Here is a 12419-nt window from a genome sequence, read left to right as displayed (position 1 = left end):
TCGACCAGAGTCTCCGAGGCGGAAGGGAATGATCCCAATGCCTCAGGTACCTCAGGAAACTGCATGTTACAGTGGGACTAGCTGTCTTACTGTAATATGCAGATTTATCAACAAGAGACCCCGCCCACAATGGGAGGGTTTCACATTGCAACATCTCACGAGATCGTGTTAGATCTCGCAAGGCATTGTGAGCCGGGTAGATCCCGGGAAGGGTGTCTCCCAGCTTCTATGGGCCACGTTGCGCCGTGGCGAGCTGCTAGTCGGGCACAGAGTGCCCGTAAAATCATGCCCACTATAATTAAAAATCCTATTAAATCACCGAGCTAGGCAGAAGCACTATGTGGGATGGGAGGCCTCCAGCTCAGTAATATTTGCCTCCGGGGCTACCAGTGAGGCAAAGGCGACAACATCCACCCCTACCCCAGAGTGAAACACTAGTGGGTCTGTGCCCCCAAATTTGATTGCCAATGGACATGGCTTTAGATACAACAGGAGAATCTCCGATATAGTGTTGAAAAAGGAAACTTTGAAGTTGACAAGTTTAGGACAAGACCAAAACATGTGTGTGGTTAGTTGGGGCGAGTGAACAATGATCACACTTTCTTAACGATCAAACTTATCTTCAACATTTGGGAGAAACCCACTCATCCTTGCCCTGGTTCAGTGCATCCTGTGTAATACTTTTAACTATATTAAACTAATGATCACAAGAGGACATGGAGTTCACCCTACAGCGGGTTTTCCTTCAAGCCTCATCAGTAAGCACAGGACCCAGTTCCCTCTCCCATCTCGCCCTCATTCCATCCAATGGGGTGGGTCTAATGAGAGAATATAGCTAAACAGATCCAAAATAGATCCCTCACCAGGTTGATCCAGTGATAAAACCTTTTTCAGTAAGGAGGAGGTGGGGCCAAAGGCAGAGGAAAAACCTTTTGGGAAAAGTCATAAACCAGAAAATAACAAAAGAGGCTAGAATTGGGCAACTGAAATTTGTCAACCAGCTCTTTAAAACTGGCAAATCTTCCTTCTACAAATAGGTCCCTAACATACTCACGAATGGGGACCAGATGGAAAGGCACTCGTGGGGATCTCCCGGGGGATTGGAGGCTCCCATGTACTTGCACTCTAGGCAGGGTGGCACCCTGGCACTGCTTATGCCACCCAGATATCGTGCCTGGCACTGCCAAGGTGCCCTGATGACACTGCCAGCTGGCTGGGGCACTGCCAGGGTGACAGGCTGACATTTTTTGCACGGTGAGGATCAGTTTGGGGCTCCTCAGTGCAGTGACTGGGGCTAAGTGTGGCCTCGGCCACATGTTTCCTGCTGATGCCCCTGAAAAAAACGATGGCCATTAGATAGGAGGGTGTTTCTCGGCGCTCCCAGCACCAGGAATCACCTGGCGAATCGTGCAGAATACAGGACTGTCCCCATTCGGGTAGATCACTCCCCATATTAGTATTCAATTATCAAACCCAACAACAATGATGAAAAGGTAAGAGAACGATAAACTGATCGCAAACAAACATGAAAAAATATGAAATATGAAGTGCCCGTCTGTAGGACCATAAAATAGAATAAACATAAATTAAACCGTGCCTAATTTGGGCTTCCAAACAAAGGAGTCTGCATCTTGTGGAAAATTTAAAAAGTGGTCCTTCTCCCCAACAGTCACCCAACAGCGAGCCGGGTAAACCATTCTGAATTTGACTCCATTTTTATACAAGATAGTTTTCACTCTGTTGAAGGCAGCTTTTCGTTTTGCCAGGTCCACACTCAGATCTTGGTACAGTCTAATGGAGTAGCCCCCCCCACTTTACATCTCGATGTTCCCTATCCAAGCCAAGGACCTGTTTTCTTCTTTGAAGCTATGAAATCGTACGGTGACCACCGGATGCGGATCTCCAAATCGAGGTTTTGGACACAGAGAGCGATGAGCCCGGTCTAACTCTGGGCTGGGGGGGGTGGAGGAAGAGGAGATGTGAACACACCTTCACTCACCATCTTGTAAAACAGGCCCGAAAAATATTCAGTAGGGATGCAGCCCTCCACCCACTTCAACAATCCCATAAGCGATTGTTCTGCCTTGTGGATCTGTTTTCCAGGTCACTCAGTTTGGCCTTCAATAATTTGTTACATTCAACCAGGTGGTCTGTTAATGCCACCTCGATGACTTTAATTGTAGCACCATAAGCCTCGACGGGCTTATTCGTACTTTCTAAAGCAAAATGAATTGGGACCAAGGCCTCCTCCCTCGATCTTTTAAGATCTACCACCAAACTTGGACAGTATTTCTTTAGTTCACTCGCCAAAATGCAAGCAAGATCCTTGACTGTTAATGGAGTGGTTGGAAAAGGAAAAGGAGAACCACCCCGCCATCTTACTTCCAGAAGAAACCACAAAGACCCCTCCCCATAAAGCTTATTCACTCTTCCAACTTCTTTATCGGGCAGGAGATAGAAAAGTCTGAGAACACGCACGAACAGACTCAAAAAACAGCTTCTTCCCTGCTGTTCCCAGACTCCTAAACGACCCTCTTATGCACTGACCTCATTAACACTACACCCTTGTATGCTTCTTCCAATGCCGGTGTTTATGTAGTTACATGGTGTACCTTGTGTTGCCCTATTATGTATTTTCTTTTCATGTACTTAATGATCTGTTGAGCTGCTCGCAGAAAAATACTTTCACTGTACCTCGGTACACGTGACAATAAACAAATCCAATCCAAACCTGCAACGTTTCAGAATCTGTCAAAAGATTTTGGTCCGAATCCTCCTTAATTTTGACCCTCCTGGGCATCTCCTTAAGGTTGAAGCTGTATTCTATTAAATTATTGGGTTTCAAAAAGTTAAATGGTTTGTGGTGCCGGAAAAGAGGGTAAAAAAAGAAATCAGCTTTCTTGTGGGGGCCACCTCCTCTCCCTGCATTGCGTCACCCGACGTCCCGGGTACAGAGGCAGACCAGGAGGACACAGAGTGACGCAAATGCAAAATAATAAGTATATAATAAGAAATTCAGAAATGCTAGTGATAAGATAGCAACACAAGAGGCTTTGTAACAGGGGCAGCACGGTGGCGCAGTGGTTAGCACAGCTGCCTCACAGCACCGAGGTCCCAAGCTCGATCCCGGCTCTTGGTCACTGTCCTTGTGGATTTTGCACATTTTCCCCGTGTTTGCATGGATTTCGCCCCCACAACCCAAACATGTGCATGGTAGGTGGATTGGCCATATCTTTTTATTAAAACAGTAAAAAATGTATACAAAGCCAAACAGTACAAACACTCATTTTGTGTTGGAGAAACAGGGTACTCTCCCCTCAGTACCAATGTACGGGGAGGGGGGTGGCTACTCTGACTATTAAAACAGTTCACAACACATTTCTACAAAAAAAAACTAATGATACAAGCACTAAACTTTGCACTGGAGAGACCAGATACCCTCGCCTCTGTACCAACAGAAGGGAAAGGAAGGTGGTGGTGGGGAGAGAGGGGAAAGGAGGGTGGTGGGGAGGAAGGGAGTCGGAGTGTTGGTGAAGGGGGGGGGCATGCTAAATTGCTCCTTAATTGGAAAAAAATGAATTGGGTACTCTAAATTTATATTTTAAAAAAAGAGGCTTTGTAACAGTGAGAATTTGTGGTTAATGGGAATATCAAAGAACGTGGACCAGGCGGAACAACACCCGGGAGGTCCACCAGGCCATCGGAGACCTCCGGCCGGTCAGGGTCAGTGTAGAGCAGCCACTCGGCCCGCCCCTGGAACGTGGACACCTTGGCATTGCCACCCTGGCACTGCCAAGGTGCCCAAGTGGCACTGCTAAGCTCACTGGAGCACTGTCAGGGTGGTAGTGCAAGGGTCCAGGCTCAAGGGGGCCATACCCGTGAAAGGAGGGTGGAGGTGGGTTTGAAGGTGGGATCACTTGGCTTTGTCAATTGCTTGTTGCTTACGCTGTTTGGCACACAAATAGCCCTGTGTTGTAGCTTCACCAGGTTGACATTTAATTATCCTGACTGTATACCACTGTGCCACCACCACTTGTGTGCATCTGTCCTGTTGGTAGGACAGGACACACCCAGGTGATAGTGGTGTCAGGGACATTATGTGTAGGATATAGCTTCGTGAGTATGACTATGTCAGGCTGTTGCTTGACTAGTCTGTGGGATATCTCTCCAAAAAAGGCCCCAGGTGTTAGTATGGAGGACTTTTCAGGGTCGATAGTGGCGAGTTTCCAGTGCTTAAGTCAATGCCATGTGGTCTGTTTAGTTCCGGAAAGTTTTGCTGCAGTTGGATACAACTGAATGGCTTGCTGGTCCATTTCAGAGGGCATTTAAGAGTCAACCACATTGCTGTGGGTCTAGAGTCATGTGGTCAGAGCAGGCAAGGACAGCAGAATTATTTTCCTAAAGAACATTAGTCAACCAGGTGGGTTTTCACAACAATCTACAATGGTTTCATGGTCATCATTAGAGTTTTAATTCCAGATTTTTATTTCATTCATATTTCACTATCTGCCATGGTGGGATTCAAACCAGGTCCTCAAAGCATGACACAGTTCAGTGACAATACCACTACGCCACCGCCTCCCCAAAGAAATAACGGACAAGCAAGTAGGAAATGCATATATCCAGGATACACAAGCTCAAAATAAACAGGCATTATTATAAATTCATGAACAAATTAAAAGTACAATAAAGTGGTAAACTAAATTTACAAATCCCGAAAGGTGAGAGGGAAGTGGTTCACTGGGAGAAATACAGGAATAAAATATGCAAACAATTTGTTAAAAGTGAATTCAGAGAAGAAAAAAAGAGCCCTAGAGTAAAAGTTAGCAGCAGCAGCAAAGCAGAAGAGTTAAACATTATTTCAATAATATAATAACAAAAGTGCATTCAGAGGTGAAAGAACCATCAATGAATGTGAACAGGCTTGAACCTAAGGATAAGCAATAAATAATGTCATGTGAGAGTACCTTTAAGAAAGGGGTGTTTATAAATGGGTGTGTATATCAGTATCTGTAGTGAGAGTACCTTTCAGAAATGGGTGTTTATTACTGCAGTGATGTCAGAGAGTGGGTGGAGCTGGGCTGTCTGTCAGCTTTTTACTTTCGTTTTAGGCTGTTTGCTGCAGGCTGTGCTTTAGTTTCGTTTTCAGAGCTGGATAGCTGCAGTCACAGCCAGACGGTGTATTAGAGTGTCTTTCTGTAACCTAAAGACTGTAAATCGATCTTGGTGATTTAAAACTAATAACTACTCTCAGTAGCGATGTTAACCTGATGTGCTTCTGTTGAAATGTTTTGTTTTAAGTCTTATGGATGTTAAAATAATTACTTAGTGTTTTATTCATTGGGGGCTGTATTTGAATTAATGGGTTGCTAAGATGCTCACTGAATGTTTCAAAAAGATTAACTTGAGTTCATAGAATAAACATTGTTTTGCTTTAAAAAATATTTTCCATTTCTGCCGCATCACACCTGTAGAGTGGGCTGTGTGCTCCCCACACCACAATCTAGTACAAGCTGTGGGTCAGGTGAACTCCACTTTGGGGTTCTCTAAAACCTGGCCCATAACAATAAATATTCTAAATAACTACGCCTTTCAAGTATTCAGAAATGTAGACATAAGCAACATGTCCTGCCTAAAGATTGCTTATAAAATCAACAACTTCAAGGTAAATAATATGGAAGTCCTGGACAGGATACAAGAGCTCAAATCTCCAAGTATAGATTGCGTGCGCCACAGAGTACTGAGAAAGATCAGGAAGAATATTTGAGAGGCATTGACAATCATTACCAGGGACTTACTGTAACCTAGGAAGATACAAGTGGATTGGAAAGAGACTAATATATAAAAAGGGTGAGAAAACGGAGAGGAGCATCTTCAAACTCATGTAAAACAACACAAAATTGATTATTGCGTGCGAACTAGAAGATTATTTCGCACAACAATAACCTATCACACAGCAGTCAACAATTTTTTTAAAATTTAGAGTACCCAATTCTTTTCTTTTCCAATTAAGGGGCAATTTAGCGTGGCCAATCCATCTACCCTGCACATCTTTGGGTTGTGGGGGGTGAGACCCATGCAGGCACGGAGAGAATGTCCAAATTCCACACGGACAGTGACCTGGGGCCAGGATCGAACCCATGTCCTCAGCGTTGTGAGGCTACAGTGCTAACCACTACGCCACCATGCCACCCTAAGCAGTCAATAATCAAAAGGGAAATATCTTGCCTCATCAATTTCCTCAACTTGAGGAAAAGAAAACTGAAAAGAATTATAAAAAGGACAAAACCAAGGTATTGCTAAACTTCCAAAGGACATTTGAAAAGTTTCACACAAAAGGCTATTGGCCAAACTAAAAACTGTGAGAATCCATGGATTGAGAAATGAACTGAAGTATGGGAACTATTGAGTAATTGTTAAAGAAGATATGTATTAATGAGTTATGTATTGATTGCAGCAGTCCAGCAACCTGTGTTGGAACCAAGCCCCAGCATAAATGGTTAAGTTTGCAGAATTATGACAGTGGTTTCACACAAGGAGAATTTATGATATCAGATATGACATTCTGTCATCATACAACCTAAGAATCTTGATAAAATCTTTGACAGTCAAAAGGAATTTACCTATGATTACTTCCATCAACTGCATCCCAATCTTTGTTTAAAACTTCTTCGGACAACAGACAGCCATTTGAGGTACTCTGTGATAATCCTTTGAGCTGGTGAAGAACAACTGCGCCACAGGCCTCAAGGTTTTCTCCACTCACACTGCCTTTCACGTTACAAGTACTACAAAAGAAGTTTAGAATTAAACTTGTCACTGAAACAGCAGAAATTTAACCTACCAAACTAACAAACAACAAAACATTATTGCACTAAATTTTAGAAGATACAAATTCTAAGGCAAAAGTTGAAAGGTGACTGTTTTTCCAATATTGAGCACCTAGACCAGTGGTTCCCAACCTTTTTTTGGCCATGCCCCACCTAATCACCTCTAAAATCCTGATGCCTGCCCCCCCATGTTGTGATATATAATTCTTATCATTTAAAAAGTGAACTCCGTTTCAGCTGAAGCTTAAAACGCCAATACCTTGGTTTAAACAAGCTTCAAAAGAACATGGCATCCATGAAAAAGAAAAATGAAATAAACAAAAGACAGTTAAAGTTCTGAGCAAGAAATTACTAAAAAATTGTAAAAATAAAAATCGAAAATTTGGACCCAGACCTCCTCAGTCGCGCTCAATTGTCCCCCTTAAAAATCAAATTGCCCCCCTGTGGGGCGTACGCCCCACATTGGGAACCACTGACCTAGACAAATAATTCTAGATATAATTCAAGTTAGGTGCAGAATATCAATATAGTCCAATTTAGCTGCTGAAATACCATTGACCTGAATAAATGGTAGAGACCTTGAGATCAAGATATATTTTCTAACAGGATATATTTTCTTACAATAACTAACTCCTGACTCTACCAAATGTACTTCTCAGTAAAATTGCTTTAAAATTTGAAAACCAATGCGCGTGTGGGCAATCTTCATTCATCCAGGCATAAATCATTTATTTCCCATTGTGCAGAAGGAGGCCATTTGGGCTAATAGGTCTGCACCAACTCTCTGAAGAGCATCCTACATAGGCCCTCTCCCCTGTCCTATCCCCGTACCTCAGCTAACTTGCACACTTTTGGACACTAAAGGGTAATTTAGCATGGCAATCCACCTAACCTGCACATCTTTGGACTGTGGGAGGGGAGGAAACCCATGCCGACACAGGGAGACAGTGCAAGCTAGACACAGACAGACAGTCACCACGGGCTGGAATTGAACCCGGGTCCCTGGAGCGGTGAGGCAGCAGTGCTAACCACTGTGCCACCATGCCACTCCTGGAGAGGGAGACATTAAAACACTCCACCAAAACCCTCCAGTTGAATCTGTTACTTTCTGCTCCAAACCTGCCAACTTCAATTTAATATGTAGATGCCAAGGACATCAACATGAAGCCATCAAGTCCTTGGATAAATATGCAGAAAGAATCAATGATGACATTATCAGTCCTGAATCTGTCCTGCATAATGACAATGAGGATCAGACATTAAAATTGGTCAAGCCTGCTGAGACACATTTCTGTACGGCAGTTCAAATCGATTGTGCTATATTTGGGTGCACAGCCAGAAACTGACCAAACTGAATTCTGACGAGTATTCCCAAAGCTCTGCTTATCTAACTTGCCCTTGGGACTTTGTGGTTGCTGCAGTGTGCTCTTGCCATAACTTCAGTGTGTGAGATCGCTAGAATGGTAGTAAACTCCAACAGGTTTCGCACACAACAGATTCCTGCCGTGTGGAGGTTTCCGGGATTGCCTCATACATAGAATTAACAGTGCAGAAGGAGGCCATTCGGCCCATCGAGTGTGCACCGGCCCTTGGAAAGAACACCCCACACCTCCACCCTATCCCCGTAACCCAGTAACCTCACTTAACCTTTTTTTTAAATTTAGAGTACCCAATTTATTTTTTCCAATTAAAGGGCAATTTAGCGTAACCAATCCACCTACCCTGCACATCTTTGCGTTGTGGGGGCGAAACCCACGCAAACACGGGGAGAATGAGCAAACTCCACACGGACAGTGACCCAGAGCCAGGATCAAACCTGGGACCTTGGCGCGTGAGGCAGCAGTGCTAACCACTCTGCCACCGTGCTGCCCTGTCCACCTACCCTATTTGGACACTAAGGGCAATTTAGCGTGGCCAATCCACCTAACCTGCACATGTTTGTGGGGGGAAACCGGAGCACCCAGAGGAAACCCATGCAGATGCGGGAAGAACGTGCAGACCCCACACAGGCAGTGACTCAAGCCGGGAATCGAACCTGGGACCCTGGAGCTGTGAAGCAACTGCACTAACCACTGTATTACCATGCTGCCAATGTAACCACTGTGCTGCCGTGCAGTTTTCCCATACTTCCACACCAAAAAGATCAATAACCAAAGTGAATGAAACAGGAACGGGGTACCCCAGCGTTGAGTTGCTAACTCTCTCAATGTATTCCTCTAGATTTCATCACACAACACTCTGCTTCCAACTCCCACCACTGGTCACTCAATATATTCATCCTCATAGCACATCGCCTTCATACTTCAGCTGGATGGCTCTTAGCTTGCTGAAAAAAACAGCCTTTCTCCTTCTACTTACAATATTCTTATAAGTAATAAACAGAAATTTTCAGAGAAAATGATCAAAGCTCATAATTTTTATAATACCTCCTCATTTTCACCAGGATTACCGACAGCAGTGTTGTGAATATTAATCTTCAATTCCCAGAAACTCATGACCGAGCATGGAGGGTTAGCAGCTTATCACCAAGTTGGATTTTCCACACACTAGCTCTTAGCTTCAGCCAAGTGTAGAGTCAGCAACGCCAGCCATATCTCACCTGTAAGAGTGGCTATGTGACCCAACTAGGGGACCCTTGCTGAATTGCTGATTTTGCGGGGTCAAATTTTTAAAAAATGACAAGCAGACTCGACATGTGACTACTGAGGACATCTCCTGGCAGTGCTGCAGTGGCAGGCTTCATTCCATGTTTCTAGTCTCTTTGGCAAAGTTGGGCACAGGGATTCTCCAGCTCGGTTCCTCAATCACTATAGGCATGTTATTTTAGGCCTTTCCACAATCCAGCAAACTTTGGTGGGTTTGCTAGCTGAAGCTATAAATGCTGGATGTATGCCTCCAACCTAAGGTCTTCAAGGCTTTTATCTTTACAGATATAAACTTTTATGGGAAATTGAACACAATGTTTTTTCAGGACAATAAACCTTTTTTATGCAACGCAATTAATAAAAGTTTGTGTGGCAGCTACATATTCGCCCTTAACATGCATTGTTACTGTAATGCTAACTTTACTTCAGCAGAATACCCAAGTTAAAATGTTATAAAATCAGAGGTAGGGAAGCAGTCACTTTATTAAAAGGTATAAGGGTTAAAACAGTTCTAATCAGGGGCAGCACGGTGGTGGTGGTTAGCACTGCTGCCTCACAGCGGCAAGGATTCAGGTTCAATCCCAGCCCTGGGTCACTGTCCGTGTGGAATTTGCACATTCCCTTGGTGTTTGAGTGGGTCTCACCCCCGCAACCCAAAAATGTGCAGGGTAGGTGGATTGACCATACTAAATTGCCCCTTTATTGAAAAAAAGAATTGGGTACTCTAAATTTTAAAAAGAATTGGTACTCTAAATTTATTTTTAAAAACGGTCGGAACAATAAATCTCAATGCTAATATTAAAAAAGTATTCTACTTTTCACTTCTTATTTCTTTTTGTTTTTCTGTATTACTGAAAAACTTCATTAAAAATTAAGAAATGCATTCAAATAAGACACAAGCATGCTTTTAACATTCTCCTAATAAAAAGTAGAGGTCGCCGTAAAAATCCTCTATTCTGTAAACACAAATTATTGTGAATTTAGAATGCAAAATTTAAGTTTTGCTTATTTCAGTTTGTACCAAAAACAAAATCAAGTCAGTTTCATTTATTTGTCTGGAGCTATTTCGTAATCATTATTACCACCGCAACTGCTGACAAAACTTGTTGGGTTTGATGAAATGTTACAAATATGTCAATTTCTATAAGATGGGCATTAAAGATATTCCCAGCTCCAGTTAATATACATAGAATTTAAATGTTATGTCTTTAAAAAGAGAATGACAACAAGCATTTACATTACTGGACACCGTACTTTGTAAGCACCAAAAAGATTAGAATAAAAGAATTATTTTAGCAGATCTATAATCACCTTGAGATTTCATGCAGTTTCTCATTACTTATTGTAGTATGCTGATACAGCATTGGACAAGAAGCCACTATTTGTCCAACAGTGTCTTCTATTGCTTGAAGTAAGTGAAAAAATCCTTCACGTGAAAGGCAGCCCCTGAAGAGAATAATGGAAAAATCATGTTCATGATTACAATTATTCATGGTATTTAAACATTAATACATAGTGTTAAAAAGGTAAACTGACATCCTAAAAAAAAAATAAGCACTTAACCTTAAACCTATTTCAACTGAGGAGAATTGCATTTTTATTAAAGTGCACAACAGGGCTCCACTTATGCTTTCATATTTTTGAGGTAAGCACATTGTCTGAGAAATCAGTCATCTCTTTATTTACAACTGGTTGTGAATCATAAAGTTTGTGACTGCTAGTCTGAAACGTAACTGACAATACAATGTCAATTGAAGCTTTCACTTTTTAATGTTTCTATTTTGATTCTCATCCCTCAGTGGTCCTTCTCTCCCAAAACACGGTGAGACAAATGATCTACTCCAATATTTCTGCCAGTGCCGTTCTGAAATTGACTACCAAGATAAGCATTCCTTTTTCCTTTCCAATTTCTGGGTAAGCACCTGTTCTACATCTCCCTTCAACTCTTCAAATTAGAAGTGAAGGATGTTATAAGACAGATCAAAGCCCGTTATATCTGGGCAAAACCCATCGCCATGCCCATTTTCGGTATTCCTTGAAAAAAGGTTCAAATGTTCAACCATCTTCCTCTTTAAAGTATTATAGATTCTGTTTTCACCATTTGTTTTGTAGAATATTTCATGTGCAAGAGGAATCCTGTACTAAATATTTGAGAATGTCAACACTTTTGCAACAGAAGGAAAGAACACAACTGAGAAAGACCCTAGGCACTGAGCAATGTTTTTCACACATTTCAGTAGTTATGTTAGGTCATTCAGATGCAGAAATTGTTTTTTTTTTCAAAAATACAAACTGTCCGTCAATAACACAAATACATATTGAATCCCGTAAAGTACATTTAGTGTGTACTTATCCAACGTTGGCAATAATGAATTAATGAAAGCTGAGTATAAGCAACTGTGGGTTCTTTTTTCCTGGGTGGGGTGCAGAGGTTATCTGCAAAAATTATTTTAAGCGATATTGAAACTAATATCTCTATACTCTTCTGAAATACCAGGCACATTTTATACCCTGTACGGTGCTAGAAAAATGAGCGTATCAACTGTTATTCCTCACTCATGAGGTCCCAGTCACTCAGCTGCAGGACTTGAACTGCTTTCCTGCAACTAAAGTACACTCTTCTCACTCAAGTATCCAGTCAGCAATAATAAATTGACAAATGTAGCCTCAAATAAAGCTTAATGCAGCTATAAATAATGAAGGTATTACTGCCATGGATTAATGTAACAGTGTTCTAGCTGTACTATTCAGAATTGTATGGAAACAAAACCATGCTTACCGCCTAGCTCTACACAACTGGAGAAGTAGGCATGTGCTCTTAAAGTAGGTTCATTTTGCACTCTATTCCTCCATTCCTATCAAGTGTGGCATTAAATATGGCATAACTGGAATGTTAACAGCAACCACTGTAACCAATATTTACATTTTAAAAGTATAAGTAAGT

The 12419-nt window shown here is 42.1% G+C and overlaps 1 protein-coding gene across 5 annotated transcripts in view; it reads right to left on the bottom strand.

The window, feature by feature from the left end:
• kiz (kizuna centrosomal protein) overlaps positions 1-12419 on the bottom strand; it is a 274733-nt gene that overhangs the window by 119297 nt on the left and 143017 nt on the right. For all 5 annotated transcript variants that reach the window (XM_038805982.1, XM_038806001.1, XM_038805994.1 and 2 more), the window contains 2 exons: positions 10787-10921; positions 6624-6788 (listed from right to left, as the gene is read on the bottom strand). In XM_038805982.1, coding sequence (XP_038661910.1) covers positions 6624-6788; positions 10787-10921 — 300 coding nt within the window. The remainder of the gene's footprint in view (positions 1-6623; positions 6789-10786; positions 10922-12419) is intronic.

The sequence above is a fragment of the Scyliorhinus canicula genome, chromosome 1 (genome assembly GCF_902713615.1).
Source record: "Scyliorhinus canicula chromosome 1, sScyCan1.1, whole genome shotgun sequence".
Taxonomy (NCBI): Eukaryota; Metazoa; Chordata; class Chondrichthyes; order Carcharhiniformes; family Scyliorhinidae; genus Scyliorhinus; species Scyliorhinus canicula.
The sequence above is the reverse complement of the archived record's forward strand: the minus strand, read 5'-3'. Positions and strand labels throughout refer to the sequence as shown.